Below are 24,026 nucleotides of genomic sequence, written 5' to 3' on the forward strand. Positions count from 1 at the left end.
TGATAATCACTCCTAAATTAGAATGGGCAATATATAAATATATAGTAAAGCCCCTTATACTATATCTAGATTATGCTAAATTAGACTTTCTATTGACATAATTACTCAGTAAAATAACTTTAATCCATTTTATATAGATTAATCTGGAGTTAAGTACTTACATTATGAAGACTATTTTTCTAGGTAATTTAGACTAAACAACATTAGAGATCAAGCCCTTCATTTAGGAGATGAAGAAATAAAGGCCTAGAAACATTAAGCCAGTTCCCCAAACAGGTTAACTGGCAGAGTTGAGACTGAAATTCAGGTGTTTAGATTCCCAGCCTCATTTTCCTCCCAGTCTATTGAGATATAGATATACATCACTGTATGAGTTCCAGGTATACAGCATAAAGGCTTGGCTTACATATATTGTCAAATTATTACCACAGTAAGTTTCGTTAACATCCATCATCTCATATAGATACAATAAAAAGAAATAAAAAGAAAAAATATCTCTCCTTGTAATAAGAAATCTTAGGGTTTACTCTCTTAACTTCCTTATATATCATACACCAGTGTTAGCTATAGTCAGCAGGTTGTACATTACATCCCTAATATTTATTAATCTTATAACTGGGAGTCTGTATCTTTTGACCACCAATTTCTTCTTCCCCAATCACTACCTCTAGTAACAAAAAATCTGATCTCTTTTTTTATGAGTTTCTAGCCTCCTTTTGTTAGTAAACAAATGTTTACTGAACAGTTCTCTATGCATAAATGAAGTATCATGAGCCACAGAATTCCCACTAAATTTATTTTGTGTTACTATTCACCAGGTACCCTACTGACATTTGACATGGTGAATCAGTTAAGCTTCTTTGGTTAAAAGCAATAGAAACTAATTCTGAAGGAAGGGAGGAGGGTAATGGAGGGGGAAAAGAGCAGTAAGTAGGATCACAAAAGCAAAAGGAATCTCTGCCAAAAACCTGGGTAGCTTTATGAATCTAGGTGGCAGAAACTAATTTGTGATTTTCTTGAGGTTCTCTTACAGCATTAAACAAACTCCAACTTGAAATCTTGTGATATTCTGCTCAAGCCTCAAACCCTTGGAGAGAATTCAATTGGTCTACTTTAGATGACCTGCCTATCCCTCAGCTAGTAGAAGCCAGGAAACCTTGTTGGACAGTTTTACCATAAGCACACACAATAAAATAATTCCCCCAAGTGAAAATGGGTCCCTTGCCTGTTGGATCTCAAAAGCCAGGCTCACTACCACAGTTTAATGCTGCCACCATAAAAACACTTCTGAAGGAACGTGAGGAAATACAAAGTTGTACCATACTAGCAAGTAGTATTACCTATCAATAATATAATCATACACCTGTCATTTGTGCACTTTACAACTATCTAAGGCATATCTGCCATTAAAAAGAAGATATATACAGAGAACAAAGTTTTACACTGGTTTGATGTAGCTTGGAAAGCAAAGACTTTAAGGGGAGTTTTTCTTAGGCTGCATTGTAAGTATATGAATGCTCTTAAAGTACCTTGGATGGGCATAATGAGGTCTAATGCAGCCTTCTGATAAGAGAAAAGCATTGGCTCCAATTGGTCATCTGAGAAAATAGAACTATGCTACTACTATTGCAGGTTTACAACTGTTCAGTAATAATAATATTATCTCTATATAATAAAAGCCTAAGTGACTGTTATGCAGAATGACCAGAATGACTGGTCGCTATAATGCACACTGACCACCAGGGGGCTGACACTCAATGTAGGAGCTGCTCCCTGGTGGGCAGTGTGCTCCCACAGGGGGAGCGCTGCTCACCCAGAAGCCGGGCTCATGGCTGGCAAGCGCAGTGGCAGTGGTGGGAACCTCTCCCACCTACATGGGAGTGCTAAGGAGCAGCAAGCCAAGCAGTAAAGAGCCTGCCGCTAGGGAGCCGTGAACTTAGCAGTAAGGAGCAAGCAAGAAGGCAGTAAGGAGCAAGCGATCCTGGACTGCGAGAGGGATGTCCGACCGCCGGCTTAGACCTTATATAATAAGAACTAGAGGCCCGGTGCACAAAATTTCATGCACTGGGGGGAGGGAGGGTCTCTCAGCCCGGCCTGTGCCCTCTTGCAGTAGGGGTTTCCTGGCTCCTACTGCCCGCCTGCAGCGGAGGTGGGAGAGGCTTCTGCCACCGCCGCTGCACTCACCAGCCATGAGCCCAGCTTCTGGCTGAGCAGCACTCCCCCTGTGGAAGTGCACTGACCACCAGGGGCTGTGTTGAGCATCTGCCCCTGGTGGTCAGTGCATGTCATAGCAACCAGTCATCCTGCCGTTTGGTCAATTTGCATATTAAGGTTTTATTATATAGGATGTAAAGCATCCACTCAGAGCTGAATCACTGTTGAACATAATTTGTAAAATGTACTTGTTAAACTATAAAAACCTAAAAGTGCTTCCAGAATGCTCCCCTCCTCCTCTTCTTCCACCTCCTCCATCACCTGTGAAACTTTTTTGCTCCAGAGGCTTAGGGAAAGTTAAGGTCATACTATGAATACCATCAGAGGAGCAGCTTTGAAATAGGGACCTCAGTATAAGTAGTATCCTAATTCTCTTTAATGTTCTTAAGTCTATTGATGTCAAATAAACGTATCTTGCAGAGATTTCTGAAACTGTTCATGTCCAGTGATACTTGGAACAAGGAGCATGATTCTAAATTGAGCTCATAATGTGTCTATTTAAATGGATAAGATTGATGGCAAGACTAAGGATAAGAACATTCTAAGGGAGCAAAAGATGGGGAGTCTGTCCACCAGAAGCCTTATAGGTCAAAAGAATGGGACAAAGATAGAAATAAAATATACAACAAAGAGTAAAATGCAATAAAGTAGGAACTCATCATGTTCAAGATATAGACTCTGACTTAACCACAGAACAGATTTCCACAGATATGTTGTCTGAATTCTGGAGCTCTCTTTCACTCATTCTTGTATAGCTAAATGTTTCTTTCTCATTAGGAATCTGGTAAGACGAGAATCTACTTCTATATTACATCAATGGGTGGATTTTCAAAAATCACATTAACAGATGCACAAAAGGCATTTGATAAAACTCCAAATCACGTTCCTGATAAAATTGTAAAATCTAGAGATAAGACCCTATTCCTTACTATTTTACCATACACAACAGAGAAATAAATAAAGTACATCCATTAAAGACAGAAACAAAATAGTATCCCTATTCTTAGTTAACATTATCTAGGAAGTACTGGCCAATGCAGTTAAGAATAAAATGGTAACAAAAGGCACAATTTTCAAAAAGCAGAAGAAATCAATGTGTAGAGCGTAAGAATAAAGACTTCAACACTAGGTAAACCCAGTTTCAAATCCCTGTTCTGCGCTTACTGGAAATGTGACCTCATCTAATTGTTTTACCCTTTCAATATCTGCTTTGTAAAGATTAAACAAAGCAATACATGTGCCATGGTTATAATGTGCCTGGCATAAAATAAATAGTAAATAAACTGTAGAGATTACTTTTATGATGTATATCATAACTACTTGCCGATTACATAGTCTTATGCTACAAGCCCATAAAATTAACTGAAAAATGATAAAATAGGTCAACTCATTGCACAAGAAATAAGCAAAACAAAAACAACAATTTCTCCAAATATCAGCAATATTCTATCAGAAAAAGAAACCTATAAATACAGAAATGGAATTTTAAACTACCAATAAATAACCTTTACAAGAAATATAACAAGTATGAGTTAAAAATGATCAAAATTGTGCAAGAGATAAAAAAGAAACAATGAGTAATGTAGATATTTAACATACTCCTGATTAAAAACTATTATAAACATATCAGTTCTTCTTAAGCTAATTGTAGGTTTAAGGTAATACTGATCAAAATTCCAACAGGATCAAAAAATTATCCTAAAATATATCTGATAAAGAAAGAGACAGCAAATAACTAAGCATAACATATGTTAAGAAGAAATAAGGGACAAACTCTATTAGAAATTAAAATATATTCTAAATCCATAATTACTAATACAATGTGGTATTGGTAAAATAGACAAAAAGAATGGAGCAGAAGAAATCATGACACATATTTGCTATAGAGTCTTTCTCTAGTATAATAGAATTTAACGTATCTTAAAGGCAGCACTATAAACAGTGGAAATTAGAAGGAAGGTGTAGCCAATAGATGATGCTGGGACTTTGATTAGCAATAACAAAATAAATAAATAAATTAGGTTCTCACCTCAAATCAAGCCCCAAAATAACAGATAATCCTTAAATAGGAGAGAGAGAGAGAGAGAGAGAGAAAGCAATAGAGAGGAGAAGAGCAGGGAGGAGAGGGAGAGGGAGAACTAATGAGAACTTTAAAAAATAGAGTTACAAAATTATAATTCTGACATACTACCCAGCAAGAGATACAAGGGCATTAACATGACCAGGATTAAGAATGAGCTAAATCTTACATTATCTTCCCACGATCTCTTTTCTCTCTCATATGCTTCCTTTCTCTTTCGTTCCAATTGTTCTTTTAGTACAGCAGCACGTGCATTTGCTTGGGCCTGAAAATAAAAACAACAAAATTAGTTACCAGAAAGAAGGGCATAAGAGTGTGTGTTTTTCAGGTCTATACATTTACTTTTTAGACAAAAAAGAAATGTGTGTGCACACACGTGTTTGGTGTCCCAGAATAAAAATGTAAGCTCGCTCTGTATTTCCAGCACCTAAACCAGGGCTCAACAAACAGCAGCTGCTTGATACGTGTTTGTTGAGTGAAAATAAATGCAGGCACACTCTAATGGAAATACAACTGTGAAAATTTTAAATGATAATTATTATACATGAACTTTATTTTTTTTCACAGAACTGAACAATTACATTTTTCATTTATAAGGTTACCATTTTTCCTTTTTAAGGTTACCTGTGTGATGGTTTAATGTATTTATGCCATGGTTTCATTAAATTTCTCTCCATAAATATGATATAAAGAGTGAAAAAGTGCTATTTTTTAGAAACCAAAAATTGAGGGATAAAGGGGAAAGAAAAATTAAGGCAAGAGAATACGATGACTGAACTACAAAAGGCTTAACACAATTCTCTAAGTCTTCAATTTTCTCTAAGAAAACCATTTCCAGTCTATACCTTAAGAGCTTCAACTCTTTTACGCCTCATGTCAGCCTCCTCACTTCCTTGTCCTTCAGAATTATCAGCTGCTTTCTGTAAAATAAGTAGAGAAGCAAACCACTTAGGATAGAACTTCAAATTTGGTGCAGAGAATATGAATAAACTAACATCTAACTACGTAAAATGGTAAATTCTTCAATGTTACTAATTTGTTCTCACAATTAACTCTTAGGTACAACAAGGAAAAAGATAAAAAGAGAATGATAGAAAATGTAGCATTTAATAGGTCCATGGGTATGATTTATATTTTCCTCTTAGAATTCCTCTGGAACAAATAAATGGTATTATCAATTTTAAATAAGATTTACTTTACCCCCTTTTAGAGTTTTCTGGTCTTTGACTTTCACTGTCTTGATCAGATTTTGTGTTGCATTTTAAATCTTAACCTATTATAATGTCATTCAATTATGTTTTCTAAAATTGAATGTCAACCTGCCTTTTCACCACGGAGTTTGGCTCTAATCTGTTGGCGCTCATTGAAATTCTGCAATCTTATTTGTCTCAGCCTCGCAAGATAAACCTATAAGGAGAAAAAAAAACACCACATTTTAATTTAAAAGAAAAACTACCAACATTTTAGTTTACTGCTAAATCATTGTTAAATTAAAGAAAAGGGTTAATCTGAATACCACAAATAAAAATTTCAAAATCTTAGCTTTCAATTTTTTAATTTAGATCAACTTATTTCTGAAAAGAAATACATTGCAATTACAAATTTTTAATTTTATCAAAAGAAAAGAAATTGAACTCAGGATACCAAATAACAGTTATGGGGCAAAATTATGACACAGTATGTCAGTCAAAAAAATATTAACAGGTCCCTACAGACCTACAAAATCCTCAAATAATTGTTAAGCGTTTAAACCATGCAGGAAAGGAAGGCAATAAACTCAAAAATGGCTATGTGACCGAGGAAGCGAACATGCGGGAAGCATACCTCTTCCTCTTTGTTTCTTGGCTTCCCTCCTCTTGAAGAGCTGGACCTGCCTCCATACATAGCTGCCAGGTTTTGCAGGATTCCCTGTTCATCATTTAATGTACTAAGTTTAAAGAATGACTAAGGCTACATCAGCATCTTACCTAGGAATATCCAGGTGCCACTTTATTTCTTTTGGCTAATACTGATTATTTATTTCTAGCTGATAAAATGAAAACAAACCCTGGCGTTTTCCTATATCAGTTTAACCAACATATTCAGTGACAACAGAAGGAAGCAATTAAACCCCATAGATAATTATTTGAAATAGAGACCGGCTATGTTTTTATTAGCCATATAAGTAAGCAGGTTTCCAAAACTGTTTTGGAGGTTAGCTAAGCCCCAAATCAAAAATTTCCTCTACAAAGGGCCAATCATTTCTACATGTTCGTTTACATACTAAATACACAAACACAATACAAACTATTTGAGCTTAAACTTTTTGCACTCGGGCATGCCCTATAACTATACTCCAAAGAATCACAGCCAATCACAAACTGGTTCATTTTTTAACATAGTTTATCATAAACATAATTACCTTATTAGAAATTAGTACCCTTCAATAAAAGTATTATAGATTGTTGAATTATTCATTTTCTCTTCCTTCAGCACATGACTGGGTTTCATGTTCCTCCTAATTAAAAAAAATCTTCAGTCCCACTTCCCCATCTAATGTCTTTTTATCAACTTGTTGAAAGTGTACATTTTATGCTCATCACCTCCATTTTCCTGCCTGCCATTCATTTTTTAACCCACTACAATCTGTTTTTTGATCTCACTGTGACTGAAAATTTTCTAAGGTTACCAATGACCTCTAGTTCACAATTCAAATGAACCCTTTTGAGTAGATTTTGCATTTAACAATTCCACTGGAAATTAGTTTAGGCTAAATCTACTAAATTTACATAAGCATTCTTTTCTTTCATAAATATAATGTATGTTCACTGTACAAAATCTATAAAGTGAAGAAAATATAAATAATTCATAATTCTATTACCTGGCAGGCAAAATTTAAGAATATTACCTTCCAAATTTCCTTCTATGTATATGCATGAATATACAGACATTTATTTTTACAAAAATTAATGAAACTTTACTGTATTCCAATTTTTTTTCACTTAATATTAATTAACATTAATGTTCGAGTCTCTTTCTACATTCATTATTCTTAAAAACATTATTCTTAACTGACTACATGATATGCATAATATTCCACTAAATAGTGAATTATAATTTACACATCAAAAAAACCCCCCAAAAACGCCTCTCTTCTCTTTCAGTATTTAAAACAGCACTCTCTCCTGAGATCTTCCAATCTTCACTATTTTTCACAGGCTTTTCTCTTCCTTGGCTCATTGCTAATGTCAATATTTTCTAGAGATTCATTCTCTGGCCCTTCTTTACTTTCTCATTCCCAGGCCTTAACATATGTTGCCAATTCCTAAATCTAAACCAACTTCACAGTCCTTTTCTCTTGAATTTCTATGTATATACAATTGACATCTGGACAATGCTCTTATGTAGGAAAGGTTCTTCAAATAATTTATAGACCTGATTTCATCATTCTTTTTACTACATGATCTTATTCCTACCTCAGTTATTGATCACAGTTGGATATTCAAGTCAGAAAAGTGGGAGTTACCTCTCTATCTCTTTTTCTCTCTCTGTCTCGTCTGCCTAATATAAATGACTACCAAATACTAAGTCTACCTTATAATAATTCCATAATTTTTAGTTTTTGCCTCTAGTTTTTGCCTCCAGAAGAGCTTCCTAACTTATCATCTTACCTCTGGTCTCACTCCACCCCCCCAAAACCTATCCACCCAGTCTAGTCTCAATGCACTCAGAGACCGTTTCCAATATTCTCTTTCACACTGAGCCCCACATAAATCCATTATTATCAGAATATATTCCACTTTCTGTTGAACGGCAGATAAAGCATCTCTAGTCTCATCTCTCAACCATAAAGCCTACATTCTAGCCATGTCAACTACTTATGGTTTATGGACTATCATCTCATCATCTCAAAATGGCTAACTCATCTTCCAAAATGCAAACCAAACATCCCACCCCAGGAAAGCTTTACCCACACCTCCTTCAGTAAGTCAAGTGTGACCTGCCATACCATTTTTTGTATATAACTCCCACAGTAGCACTCATCAGAGTGGTAGAAGGGCAATATTCTATGACAGTTAAGACCATGGACTGTGACAGGCTGTGAAGTCTGGCAGTTCATGTATTTGTCAATGCCTCCTAACCATTGCTGACCTTCAGCAAAATTACTTACTAGTAAACTTGCTGTAGACTGGCATAATAATACCACCCACTTCATAGGTGTGCCAAAACAAAAAGTATTATTATGTGAGCATGTTCTGCCTTCACCCTCTTCCAGCCTGAAAAAAAGGCTTCTACCCACTCAGTCTCCTCCCCACTTCAAGAACTTGGCATTAACTTATCAGTTACTTGAGCTTTAGGGATACAGATCATAGGGTGGGGGAGGGGAGGGGAGGGAAAACAAGGAATAGGCAAGGCTGGTCAAAGATATGAGGTGAACTCTGAAAAGATGTATGGGAATATCTACAGTTACAGGAGAGTGGGTGGTGAACTGAATACTGGTATAGGTTATATCTTCCCTTCATGCTATTTGAAAAATATAAGTAAAACATATCTGAGTTACTTTGAAGCAATCTTTTTAACATTTTAGTTTGAAATATTAAAGGTGAAAAGTACAGGAATGTTCTGTGCATCTTTTACCCAGCTTCTCCCAATTTTATCGTCTTGCATAACTATAGTACATTATCAAAACTAGGAAAACTGGCTCTAGTACAAACCAAAGAGCCTGATCTCAGCAGTTATACATGCACACATTTGTGTCACTACATCAATGTAATTTTATTACATGTATAGCTTTGTGTAACACCATAATCAAGATATTTAATTGTACCATTTCTGTAACACTTCATAGCCACATTCACACTACACCTTTCCCTAACACCCATCAACTATTAATCTGTTCTCCAACTCTATAATTATATTTCACAAATTATATATATATATACATATATATGGAATCATATAGTATGTATCTTTTTGAGATTGACTGCTTTTACTCAGTATTATTTCCTTGCAATCCGCTCTTGAGTATATGTTGCAGAGAAAGGAAAATTTATATTCATTTAGAAACTTGTATTCAAGTGTTCTTGGCAAGTTTACTCTTATAGCCAAAAACTTAAAACTACCCAGATGTACTAAAGTGGATGAATGAATGAACAAAGTATGTTATATTCATACCATGGTATCATATTTAGCAGTGAACTGGAATGAAGCATTGAAGTCTTTCTTTTTAGAGTTTCTCTAACCTATATAGTTTTTAAATTTCAGTTATCCAAACATGGAAAATTTTGAATTCCTACGCAAGTATATAAAATAACTTAAAATCCATGGTTTCTTTAAATTACAATTTAACCTAAAAATTATATAAGTTTCAAATGTTTATTCATAGGTCAGGGACTTTGACTTCATTTGCCACAGAACCAATATTATGATTTACTAGGATTTCCCAAAGCCATTAATAAAATGTATTGATCAAATAATTTAACTGTAGCAGTTTTCCAATTCTAGAGGATTAATCTTTAAGATCGAGAACTTAATCATAACTATTTAGGTTTATTTATAATGTGATTTTTAAAAGTATTAGAAAACACACATTAGGTATAAGACATAACCTCTTTACAAATAGATCATGAGCACTAATATGTATCAATGGAAAAATATTATGTGCTGCCTTAAATTACTGATGTTGACATATTTTTCTTGAAGAATCAGGGTTATTATTTTAAACTAGAGGCCCAGTGCACGAATTCATGCACTAGTGGGGTCTCTCAGCCTGGCCTGTAGGATCAGGCCAAAACTGGCTCTCCAACATCCCCCGAGGGGTCCTGGATCGCAAGAGGGCACAGGCCAGGCTGAGGGACCCCACTGGTGCACGATCAGGACCGGGGAGGGAGGCAGGAGGTTGGCCAGCTGGGGAGGGACAGCGGGAGGGCTCCAGGGCCTGTCCGGCCCATCTTGCTCAGTCCCATTCGGCCAGACCCCAGCAACAAGTTAACCTACCGGTCAGAGCATTTGCCCCCTGGTGGTCAGTGTACGTCATAATGACTGGTTGACAAGTCGACTGTCTGCCCCCTTGTGGTCAGTGCACATCATAGCAAGCGGTTGAGCGGCCTTAGCATATTACGCTTTGACTGGTTGAACAAATGACCGGACACTTAGCATATTAGGCTTTTATTATATAGGATATCCATCACTGTACACAAGTAGGGTCCCTAGCAGTTGCCGGCTGCCAGCCTGGGCCTCCCTTCCCCAGTGTGTTATAGGTTCAGTTATTATACAAAGATATTTAGCAATTATAATGTTGAATTGAGAAGCAAAAGTTGTCACAACCCATAAATTTGCATTAATGACCAGTATAAAATTAGTCCCCACATATTACTCCAACCCTACTTAACACCAGTTTTTAGTTACATTCAACACATCAAGGTCTCTGTTGATCAATCTCTCCCTGATTGTTGGGTGTTGTAAATATCTGACAATATAATGCATACCTAATACAAACTGACTAACAAAGTAAGTTGCTAATCTTGCCAAAGATGAAGGATTTCATGAAAATGAAGACAGTGATATTGGAAAATTGTTCAGATTACATGCAAAATCATCTACAAATATGACAGAAAGAAAACTACAAAGAATTATATTAGTCTTTGAAAATAGTTTGTGTATTAAAAATTAAGAAAAGATCTTTGGAAAACTGAGAAAGGCTCAGCCATTTTTTAAAAAATGGCTCCCTTTTACAATGTTATAAAAGTAAAACCTAAAAAACAAGAAGTGAAGGATATAGCATCTTTCATCAATATAAATTATTTTTCACATGGGTGCATCTTATTATTATTTCAATGACATCTTGTAATCCTATATAATAAAATCCTAATATGCAAATTGTCCCCTCAACCAGGAGTTCAACCGGAAGTTCAACCAGGGCAGGTGGCTGGGGAAGGGAGGCCCAGGCCGGCAGCCGGCAACTGCTAGGGACCCTACTTGTGCACGAATTTCATGCACTGGGCCTTTATTCTGTTATAATCTTATGAACTAGGCCAGGCAGGAGTTACAACACATATGTTACTGCCTGAGTAATTTATGAATTTTGTTAGTTTTTTCTCTCTTTTTTTTTTTGTATCATAACTGAACAACCATAATCCCCCAAAGTTTCAATTTTTAAAAAATTGAAGGCTTCTTTGAGAGGAAATATGAGCCCCAGCATTGTTAAAAGCCTTCCATTGATTCCTGCTAATCAGAGCCAAAGTGCTAGTATTAAAACGTGCAGACTGGTGCTGACTCCTTGAGAGAAAAACCCCAGGGACAAAATTAGAATACTCTTTTAAGAAAGGCTGAGCCCTAGGTGGTTTGGCTCAGTGGATAGAGCGTCAGCCTGTGGACTGAAGGGTCCCGGGTTCGATTCCAGTCAAGGGCACATGCCCGGTTGCGGGCTCGATCCCCAGTGGGGGCGTGCAGGAGGCAGCCGATCAATGATTCTCATCATTGATGTTTCTATCTCTCTCTCCCTCTTCCTTCCTCTCTGAAATCAATAAAAATATATATTTAAAAAAAAGAAAAAGAAAGGCTGAAATATCAATGCACCTGGTGACATGAAAGCTAATATTATTTGAGAAAATATGAACATCAATGACTCTAATGTAAGGAAGAAAGGACTGAAAAGTCAAATTATAAATGTAAAGCAGATTTAGGAATGAATACCTTTATCAATTTCTCTCATTCATATTTTCCTTTTTATGGATGCACAAGAATGACATAATAAAAAATAAGTCTAAAAGAAGTATTTCAAAAAGTATAAAATAAACAAGTTAAGTGATAAAAAGCACTGTATCAAGTTAAATTGGCAACATTTTTCCTCTTTTAATCATATATAAAAAAACAATATGCCTTATAGCCAGAACTTGAATTTGATAAAAATACATATAGTATTCATTACACAATCCTGTCAGAAAAATTATAATCCTCCCCAAATTAATTATTTTCCAAATACAGATTTGCAAATATAACCAAAATTCTGATAAATATAAGACAAAGTATTTTTAAATTGTATTTTTCAAGGCAAATACCTAATTAAATTATTTTTTCACTCTTTACTAAAAAATGTGAATCTCTATTTTAGCTGAATTTACTTTAAATGTTCTTTTCTCAATATCAACAAAGCTGGGCTAAGGAGGGTCTTATGACAGGGTTGAGTGAATTAGGCATATCACTCTGAGTGACTGTTCCTCCTGATTTCTGATTATGTTTTCAAAGTAGATACTCCATGAGTTGTCTATCATACTCCTCTCACTCTCTCCTCTCTAAGCCTCTCTAATTAATTAATTAGCGCTGATAAACTCTTGGAAGAGGTCATGCCTTACTGTTTTATCCTTAGTACCTAATAATACCTTGCACAATATAGATGTGTAATACATTCTTTTTAAAAATACATTCTTTTTTAAAAAATATTTTACTTATTTTTTGTTAATCCTCACCCAAGGATATTTTTCCCATTGATTTTTTTTTTTTTTTAGAGAGTGGAAGAGGGCGAGGGGGAGAGAGAGAATGGAGAGAGGAACAAGGAGAGAGGAGAGAGGAGAAAAGGAGAGAAGGAGAGTGGGGGGGGAGGAAGAGAGGGGGGAGAGAGAGAGAGAGTGAGAGAGTGAGAGAGAGACAGAGATAAACATCTATGTAAGAGAGACACATGGATTGGTTGCCTCTCACACAGCCCGGACTGGGGCCTGGGATTAAACCTGCACCCGAGGTACACGCCCTTGACCAGGAATCAAACATGAGACCCTTTGGTGTGCGGGCCAATGTTCTATCCACAGAGCCACACTAACCAGGGCTAGATGTGTAATACATTCTTGTTCCATAGAATCAATTGTTTGCATGCTGAGCATATTGATAGTAATTATTCTATTCCAATTCTATGGTTAATGATCATCTCGTCCACAGCAGAGAACCAATTCAATGGTACTGAAAACATGTTTCCTATTCCCCGAGGCAACAGAAAGGTACCATGAACTATCTCTCCAAGAAGATAAGGGAGATAGGATTCAGGTAAAAACTACAAATGGCAGTTTCAGGGAACTGCAATATTCTAATATTGCTAAAGTTTAAGGGATAAAGAAGGTAACAGAGAGAGGGAAATCAAGAGCAGTGAGAAAGCCAAAGGATGAAAGCTTTGTGCTAAGCTGGAGAGGTTTTAATTTACTCTCCAAGCAATAAAGAACCACTAAATAACTCTAAGCATATGAGCAATGTGTTCAATTTTGCTTTAGAAAGATCACTTTGGCAGCTCAAGTAAAAGATGTGTTAGACTAAATCAAGATTAGAAGTAAAGAGATGAAAGAACTAGCAAGAGATAATTATCTCAACTACAGCAGAAATAATAAAAATAGAAAGGAGGAGATGGATGTAAGATATTCAGAAAGTAGAAAACACAGGATTGCGTCACTGACTGGATATGAGTTGGGTGGGACAGTGACAGAGAGGAGATACCAAAAGATGTCTTGAATTCCCAGTTAACTCAAACCAGAAACTTCAACATCAAGCCATCTTTGATGGTGATTCTCTACAGCAGTATGGGCAACACATGAAGGGCAGTGGGTTTGAAGACAATGACATGAATTTAGTTTTGGAAATAGTAAGGATGAGGTACTCGGTAAGATGGCTCAGGTAAGATGAAATAAGTACATGCCACCCTTATTTCCCACTGAATGTAACTATAAAATCTACAGAAATCTCCATAAAATTTGAGGACTCTGTAAAGAAAAATCAGCAGGAAAATTAGAGAACACCAGAACTCAAAGTATTAGCAAACACGTGATGAGTGTACTGCTCTTTAAAAAAACACAGTATCTACTGCCTAATCCTAACTTGGCGAAACTCCTGAAACTGAGCACTCTGGTAATGACAGAGATGAGAGAAAACTTCTTGTTCTGGCTTAAGGAGAAGGAGGGACTCTCAGGGAAAACTCAGGGAGGAGGTAGGAAATCTCCCCCCGTTTTTCTTTTTCTCTTCTTTTTTCCCTTTCTCTTGTGTTACAGCCCCCAGGAAAGCTCACTGCTGTGGTGAGAGCTGAGACAGCAACAGGAGCTTATAGGAACTAAAACTCAGGGAAGACAAGATTTGTCTCCTGGGACACTAAAGCTCCAAGAAGGCAGAGTCAAAACCTGTGCCTCCTCCCTTCTTCTTCTCTCCCTCCCTCTTCTTCCTTCCACTTGGTCCCAGAAGTGGTAAAATCCTAGATATATGAGTCTTATACCTAGAATAATGAAAAGTGAAGCCCCAGAGAATAGGAAAGCATCAAGTCTATGGCATCAGAAAAATGACCCCATAAGTTATTTATAAAGTCCTAGGCTTACCTATTACCTGTGTGTATGTGGATATAATCCTGTTCTGCATACCAAAGACTTTGAGCATGGAGCAAAGAAATAGACTTCTGCCCATATCCCAGACAGACCACACTGGGCAGTGCACACATGGAAAGGATCTGAAGGACATTGTAAAGCTTTGAGAAAGGAAGTGTAAGTAGAACCACAGTACACAGAAGAAGGGTTAGGAACTTGCAGCCTGAGCCTGACAAGCCAATTGCCTGCTAAAACAAATATAATCAATAATCTCCATAAAATTTAAACAAAACACAGAGTCTAATAGTATAATATTCCAAATGTCCAGGACACAATCCAAAATTAATCAGCATACGAGGAACCACAAAAATCTCATCTTCCTTGGGAATATACAATAAACATAATTAGATGACACAGATGGTAAAATTATCTAAAAGAAACTATTATAAAAGTGCTTCAACAGCAATGAGCAGTAGTGAAAAAAGGTTAAAATAGAAGGTATTAGAAAACAAAGATAGAAAAAGAAAACAGATAGAAACACAAAATACAATTACCAAAACAAAACACTCACTGAATGGATTAAAAAAAGTAAAATGAGGATAAAAAGGGAAAGAGTTATGAACCAGAAAAGAGAACAGAAATGATCTAAACTGGATAACAGAGAGAAAAGAAATTGGGGAAAAAATGAGCAGAGTTTCACAAACCTGTGGAACAAGTTCATGTCATCAGAGAACCAGAGAAGAGAAAAAGTACAGTGCTGGAAAATAGCTGAAGAAATAATGGTTCAAAAATGGCATAAGGCAAAGACCTACAAGTTCAAGAAACTTAACAAACCACCAACAGAATAAACCTAAAGAAATCCAAGCCCAGAGACAACTTAATCACACTGCTGAAAACTAAAGACAAAGAAAAAATCTTGGAGCATCTAGAGATAGGTGCTCTAAATAAGACATTACCTATAAGAGAAAAATAATTTGAATAGTAGTCTCATCAAAAACTATAAAGTAACATTTTTTAAAGAGAAAAATGAAATAAAGTGTTAACCCAAAATACTACATTCAGCAAAAATATTGTTTAGAAATAAAGATGTTTAAACTTTTTGTTTAAAAATAAAACTAAGAGGATTTATAGCCAGTACACCTATTCTAAAATAATAGAAATTCTTCAGATGGAGGAAAATGATATAAGAAGGAAACTTGGAAAATTAGGAATACCAAGAGAAATAGTAAATATTTGTGTACATATTACAAAGTATTCCTGTTCTCTTGAGTTCTTATATATGTTTGAAGTTATAAGCAAAAATTATAACATGGCCTGGAGATTTAAATTGTATGTAAATGTATATGTAATATACAAGACAACTATAGCAAAAAGGATTTAAAGGGAAGAGAGTAAAGGGATCTATATGATAGAAAGATTTCTACATTCTAATTGAAGTAGTAAACTATTGTTTATTGTGAAAAGTGAAGTCTGTTTTCTAATCCTGTTATCAACCACTAAAAGATATATAAAAGAATGTTATAGCCAAAATCACAAAGATTAAATGAAATTAAATAACAAAAAGAATTCAAATATCTAAAGTCAGCAAAAAATTAGAAAGAGAAACAAAAACAGAGGGAACAGAAAACAAACAATAAAATGTTATACCTAAATCTAAATAAATCAATAATTATATTGAATGTAATTACATGTAATAACATGATATAATTACATTAAACACACCAATTAAAAGGCAGGAATTGCCCTGGCCTGTGTGGCTCAGTTGGTTGAGCAATGTCCCATGCACCAAAAGGTTGCCGGTTTGATTCCGAGTAGGGGCAATTTCCCGGGTTGTGGGCTCAGTCCCCAGTAGAGAGCATGCAGGAGGCAGCCGATCTCACGCTGATGTTTCTTTCTTTCTCTCTCTCTCTCTTTCTTTCTCCCTTCCTCTCTAAAATCAATAAACACATAAAAAATTTTTATAAAATTATTTTTATAGGAATTATTAGAAAGGATAAAAAAATTTGCACAAATGAACATAGATTAACTACAAAAAACTCACCTCAATCAATCATTATAGATAGATTAAAAGTAAAGAACGTAGAACTATAACTATGCCTGTCACACAGTAAGCACCCAATAAATGATAAATGTTAACAATATCAGTACTATAATCATCAAATTGGATGGAGTGGGAAAGATTACTTTTGAATAGATGAAATTATAGTCTTCTCTGAGACTAGAGAAAACAAAGAAAGATTGAGTACCAATGATGGATAAATTTATGAGTATGGAGGCAGAATATCTGAGGAAATGTGAGATTCTTAAGCTTAATTTTACCTGTAAAGTAAAATATTTTCATAGAGAAGGATGAAGGACAAAATCATTGAGGAAAATTGCCTCTGTGGGCAATAGGAGAGGCTGTTGACCATGAAGCTATAAAAGGATTGTTGAGTAGGACTGACAGCGTGGCAGAAATCAGAAATCATAGACTGATCTGACATTAATCATCAGAGCTTTAATTTTCTCCAGCAATGCTCAGAAGCTTGAGTGTAGAAATAGTCCAGTCACTAGCTAAACTAGACATAATAAGGAGAGATATACCAACTCAGTAAGAAGGGCTCCCCAGGGAGGACAGGCTAGTCAATTATACTTATTAATATAAGTGAGTGAATACAATTTTCATGTTACTCCAATGAGTCGAAAGGCATCTCTTTTGGAAAGCACATAAATGTCTATCAACTGAAGTATAAATAAATAAAAAACTGTGGTACAAGCATACAATAAAATATGACTCAAGAATGTAAAAAGAACAGACTACTGACACACATCATCCTAAAAAATTATAGCCTGTATGACCAATAATCCTATATAATAAAGAGGTAATATGCAAATTGACCCTCACTCCATCACGCCATCACAAAATGGCTGCGCCCACAGTGGAGACAGGGTTCCCGTAACATAAGATGGCTGTGCCCACAGTGGAGGCAGGGTTCCCATAATGAGCCGTAACAAGCGATCAGCAGGGACCTGAGGCTGCAACCCCACCCCGGCACTGGGCCGGGGGACCTGAGGGTGCGCCGGGGAACCCAGCACCAGGTTGGGGGACCTAAAGTTATGCCCCCTGCCCAGCGGGGCTTGACAGGGGCCCTGAGGCTGCACCCCCCCACCTGACGGGGCTTGATGGGGGAGAGGCTGGCCGGGGCTGGATATTGCCCAATGGTGGTGGGGGCCGGCTGGGTCTGGGTCTCGTGTGATTTCAAGGTGCGCGCAGGTGGGTGGGGACTTGACTCTGGGTCCCGTGGCATGCCCCAGACTCTTGACAGGAGGAAGATTTTCATATACATTTTACTAATTTTCTTTCATCTCTGACACTTCTATTATAGAGAAAGGGCATGGAGCAATATTAAAATATTGCCTCTAGACCTAGCCGATTTGGCTCAGTGGATAGAGCATCAGCCTGTGGACTGAAGGGTCCCAGGTTCGATTCCGGTCAAGGGCACATGCCAGGTTGCGGGCTCGATCCCCAGTAGGGGGCATGCAGGAGGCAGCTAGAGATAGGTGCTCTAAATAAGACATTACCTATAAGAGAAAAATAATTTGAATAGTAGTCTCATCAAAAACTATAAAGTAACATTTTTTAAAGAGAAAAATGAAATAAAGTGTTAACCCAAAATACTACATTCAGCAAAAATATTGTTTAGAAATAAAGATGTTTAAACTTTTTGTTTAAAAATAAAACTAAGAGGATTTATAGCCAGTACACCTATTCTAAAATAATAGAAATTCTTCAGATGGAGGAAAATGATATAAGAAGGAAACTTGGAAAATTAGGAATACCAAGAGAAATAGTAAATATTTGTGTACATATTACAAAGTATTCCTGTTCTCTTGAGCTCTTATATATGTTTGAAGTTATAAGCAAAAATTATAACATGGCCTGGAGATTTAAATTGTATGTAAATGTATATGTAATATACAAGACAACTATAGCAAAAAGGATTTAAAGGGAAGAGAGTAAAGGGAACTATATGATAGAAAGATTTCTACATTCTAATTGAAGTAGTAAACTATTGTTTATTGTGAAAAGTGAAGTCTGTTTTCTAATCCTGTTATCAACCACTAAAAGATATATAAAAGAATGTTATAGCCAAAATCACAAAGATTAAATGAAATTAAATAACAAAAAGAATTCAAATGTCTAAAGTCAGCAAAAAATTAGAAAGAGAAACAAAAACAGAGGGAACAGAAAACAAACAATAAAATGTTATACCTAAATCTAAATAAATCAATAATTATATTTAATGTAATTACATGTAATAACATGATATAATTACATTAAACACACCAATTAAAAGGCAGGAATTGCCCTGGCCTGTGTGGCTCAGTTGGTTGAGCAATGTCCCATGCACCAAAAGGTTGCCGGTTTGATTCCGAGTAGGGGTAATTTCCCAGGTTGTGGGCTCAGTCCCCAGTAGAGAGCGTGCAGGAGGCAGCTGATATCACTCTGATGTTTCTTTCTTTCTCTCTCTCTCTCTCACTTCCTCTCTAAAATCAATAAAGATATAAAAAATTTTTATAAGGCAGGAATTAGAAAGGATTAAAAAAATTGCACAAATGAACATAGATTAACTACAAAAAACTCACCTCAATCAATCATTATAGATAGATTAAAAGTAAAGAACGTAGAACTATAACTATGCCTGTCACACAGTAAGCACCCAATAAATGATAAATGTTAACAATATCAGTACTATAATCATCAAATTGGATGGAGTGGGAAAGATTACTTTTGAATAGATGAAATTATAGTCTTCTCTGAGACTAGAGAAAACAAAGAAAGATTGAGTACCATGATGGATAAATTTATGAGTATGGAGGCAGAATATCTGAGAAAATGTGAGATTCTTAAGCTTAATTTTACCTGTAAAGTAAAATATTTTCATAGAGAAGGATGAAGGGCAAAATCATTGAGGAAAATTGCCACTGTGGGCAATAGGAGAGGCTGTTGACCATGAAGCTATAAAAGGATTGTTGAGTAGGACTGACAGCGTGGCAGAAATCAGAAATCATAGACTGATCTGACATTAATCATCAGAGCTTTAATTTTCTCCAGCAATGCTCAGAAGCTTGAGTGTAGAAATAGTCCAGTCACTAGCTAAACTAGACATAATAAGGAGAGATATACCAACTCAGTAAGAAGGGCTCCTCAGGGAGGACAGGCTAGTCAATTATACTTATTAATATAAGTGAGTAAGTATAATTTTCATGTTACTCCAGTGAGTTTAAAGGCATCTCTTTTGGAAAGCACATAAATGTCTATCAACTGAAGTATAAATAAATAAAAAACTGTGGTACAAGCATACAATAAAATATGACTCAAGAATTTTAAAAGAACAGACTACTGACACACATCATCCTAAAAAATTATAGCCCGTATAACCAATAATTTTATATAAAATTCCAGAAAAGACAAAACTATAGTACAGGAAACAGATCAGTGTTTGCCTATGGCTGGTGGCAGACTGATTGTAAAAGGACACCAGGAAAATTTCCCCCCCAATTTTATTAAGATATAATCGACATATAACATTGCATCAGTTTAAGATGTACAACATCATGATTTTGGGTATATGTAAATACTGAGAAATGAGTACCACAATAAATTTAGTTAATATCCATCATTTCATACAGTAACAATTTTTTTTTCTTGTGGTGAGATGAAGAAACTTTTAAGAGCTGATGGAATAGTGCTATACTATGACTGTGGCAATGGTTAAATAACTATATATCTTCTACACTGCAGCACACGTCCCCAAACAGAGCTTAGCAGTTTCCCTGAGTTAAGGAAACAGCAGTCAGAACTTGACAAGCTGAAGATCACTAAAATTGGCAGGATGGAGTACCAAAGAACGGAGAGTTGCACTTAAAGGAGTACTGGAGATTTGTAAGGGGTTTCCTCTGTGTTTCCTGCTGAGTGACAACAGCATAATGTCAACAATATCTCAGGTTTACTTAGGACTGGGAATGTTTCATTCTTCCAACAGCCAGAGTGGAAAGACCTCCAATCACAGGGCATTAAGTACTCAAGAGTACTGCCTGGGCAAGGGGCCAAATTAGTTCTAGACTGAAGGCTGTTTGGGACTTGCCTAGAAAAGCTAGAAGCAAGCCTTGCAAGACTCAAACTATTCCACGTAACTTAAGTGCATCCCAGGATAAAAACCCAATATATTAAAAAGAAAGATAAAATAAACAATGCCTGGTATCCAATCACAAATTACCAGGTATAGAGCAGGAATAATAAACAAAACAAAATTAGTACACAAGGTCAGTAAAACAGCTATCACAATTATATTTCATATGTTCAAGAAGGTAGAGAAAAGAATCTACACTAATAAAAGAGAAACATGGTAATTGGCGTACGACAGCTACCCTTTTCATTGGCTAATCAGTGAGTATATGCAATAATTTCCCAGGTTGTGGGCTCAGTCCCCAGTAGAGAGCGTGCAGGAGGCAGCTGATATCACTCTGATGTTTCTTTCTTTCTCTCTCTCTCTCTCACTTCCTCTCTAAAATCAATAAAGATATAAAAAATTTTTATAAGGCAGGAATTAGAAAGGATTAAAAAAATTGCACAAATGAACATAGATTAACTACAAAAAAACTCACCTCAATCAATCATTATAGATAGATTAAAAATTTTTGTGCACCGGGCCTCTAGTAAGTATTATAAAGAGATACATAAAAAGTATTAAAATTAACTAAATGCATTTTAGGAGATAAAACATTTAATATCTGAGGTAAAAAATATATAGTATCTGGATGGTATTCACAGCAGATTACACAAAGTAGAAGAAAATTAATGCACTATAAGATATAATAATAGAGGCTATCCAAAATGAAACATAGAAAAAAGAGTGAAAACAATTGAACAGAACATAGTCAGCTGTTGAGAGAGCATCACATAGTCTAATATATGGGTACTGAGCATCCTAGAAAGAAAAAGAGAGAGAACAGAAAAATTTTGTTGAAGAAATGACTGCTGCAATTTTTCCAAATTTGATAAAAATTATAAACCCAGATCCAAGACGCTCAATGAGCCCCAATAAAATAACCATGAAGAGTACATCAAGATACAGCATAGCATAATTAAATTGCTTCCAGTGATAAAGAGCAATGAAAACAGACTTCCAGTGATAAACAGAGAAAAACAACAACATTACATCTAGAGAAAAAAATTAGAATAATAGCAGACTTCTGGTCAGAAATAGACATGACAGACAATAAGTAGAGTGATATCTTTGAAGTACTGAAAGAAAAAAACTTTCAACCTATATTGCACGAATCTTTTCGTGCAACAGGCCTTTAGTTTTATATAAAATTCCAGAAAAGACAAAACTATAGTACAGGAAACAGATCAGTGTTTGTCTATGGCTGGTGGTAGACTAATTGTAAAGGGACTGTATGACCAATAATCCTATATAATAAAGAGGTAATATGCAAATTGACCCTCACTCCATCACGCCATCACAAAATGGCTGCGCCCACAGTGGAGACAGGGTTCCCGTAACATAAGATGGCTGTGCCCACAGTGGAGGCAGGGTTCCCATATGATAATTCTAATTGTTTTAAACATTTTAAATTAAAACTTGTAACTAAAATTCCTGATGTTGTTAACATGGGAAGTATGGAGCAAGGGAAAATGCTGGAGGATCTCTTCTACAACCCCACCCCGGCACTGGGCCGGGGGACCTGAGGGTGCGCCGGGGAACCCAGCACCAGGTTGGGGGACCTAAAGTTATGCCCCCTGCCCAGCGGGGCTTGACAGGGGCCCTGAGGCTGCACCCCCCCACCTGACGGGGCTTGATGGGGGAGAGGCTGGCCGGGGCTGGATATTGCCCAATGGTGGTGGGGGCCGGCTGGGTCTGGGTCTCGTGTGATTTCAAGGTGCGCGCAGGTGGGTGGGGACTTGACTCTGGGTCCCGTGGCATGCCCCAGACTCTTGACAGGAGGAAGATTTTCATATACATTTTACTAATTTTCTTTCATCTCTGACACTTCTATTATAGAGAAAGGGCATGGAGCAATATTAAAATATTGCCTCTAGACCTAGCCGATTTGGCTCAGTGGATAGAGCATCAGCCTGTGGACTGAAGGGTCCCAGGTTCGATTCCGGTCAAGGGCACATGCCAGGTTGCGGGCTCGATCCCCAGTAGGGGGCATGCAGGAGGCAGCCGAGCCATGATTCTCTTTCATCAGGGATGTTTCTATCTCTCTTTCCTCCTCCCTTCCTCTCTGAAATCAATAAAAACATTTAAAAAATATATATTTCCTCTAATTAATTCCCTTTTAATGTGCACGAATTCGTGCACTGGGCCACTAGTCCTATCTAATAATAGACAAAGATTGAAATTGACTGTACCTTCGCTATGCCTCCCATTGGCTAATCAGCGAGATATGCAAATTAACCACCAACAAAGATGGCATTTAATTTGCATATGTAGGCACGAAGCGGCGGAGCGAAGACTGAAGGCACCTCTGGCCGCCAGAGCCGCGAGAGGCTTGAAGGCGCCTCCGGCCGGAGCAAAAGCCTGGGTCCCAGGTGCCGGAGGAAAACCGGTGCCGGCAGCCAGGGGAAGGGAAGGCATTGCACGAATCTTTTCGTGCAACAGGCCTTTAGTTTTATATAAAATTCCAGAAAAGACAAAACTATAGTACAGGAAACAGATCAGTGTTTGTCTATGGCTGGTGGTAGACTAATTGTAAAGGGACACCAGGAAAATCTTCCCCCCAATTTTATTAAGATATAATCGACATATAACATTGCATCAGTTTAAGATGTACAACATCATGATTTTGGGTATATGTATATACTGAGAAATGAGTACCACAATAAATTTAGTTAATATCCATCATTTCATACAGTAACAATTTTTTTTTCTTGTGGTGAGATGAAGAAACTTTTAAGAGCTGATGGAATAGTGCTATACCATGACTGTGGCAGTGGTTAAATAACTATATATCTTCTACACTGCAGCACACGTCCCCAAACAGAGCTTAGCAGTTTCCCTGAGTTAAGGAAACAGCAGTCAGAACTTGACAAGCTGAAGATCACTAAAATTGGCAGGATGGAGTACCAAAGAACGGAGAGTTGCACTTAAAGGAGTACTGGAGATTTGTAAGGGGTTTCCTCTGTGTTTCCTGCTGAGTGACAACAGCATAATGTCAACAATATCTCAGGTTTACTTAGGACTGGGAATGTTTCATTCTTCCAACAGCCAGAGTGGAAAGACCTCCAATCACAGGGCATTAAGTACTCAAGAGTACTGCCTGGGCAAGGGGCCAAATTAGTTCTAGACTGAAGGCTGTTTGGGACTTGCCTAGAAAAGCTAGAAGCAAGCCTTGCAAGACTCAAACTATTCCACGTAACTTAACTGCATCCCAGG

At 36.7% G+C, this 24,026-nt stretch overlaps 1 protein-coding gene across 1 annotated transcript in view; it reads right to left on the minus strand.

Moving 5' to 3' along the window:
• Positions 1-24,026, minus strand: part of NEK1 (NIMA-related kinase 1) — a 156,074-nt gene that overhangs the window by 48,699 nt on the left and 83,349 nt on the right. The window contains exons 19-22 of the mRNA XM_014535229.1: positions 6,119-6,202; positions 5,618-5,701; positions 5,140-5,214; positions 4,464-4,559 (exon numbers count right to left, since the gene is read on the minus strand). Of these exons, the coding sequence (XP_014390715.1) occupies positions 4,464-4,559; positions 5,140-5,214; positions 5,618-5,701; positions 6,119-6,202 (339 nt within the window). The remainder of the gene's footprint in view (positions 1-4,463; positions 4,560-5,139; positions 5,215-5,617; positions 5,702-6,118; positions 6,203-24,026) is intronic.

Source organism: Myotis brandtii, unplaced genomic scaffold (assembly GCF_000412655.1).
Source record: "Myotis brandtii unplaced genomic scaffold, ASM41265v1 scaffold14, whole genome shotgun sequence".
NCBI classification, from domain to species: Eukaryota; Metazoa; Chordata; class Mammalia; order Chiroptera; family Vespertilionidae; genus Myotis; species Myotis brandtii.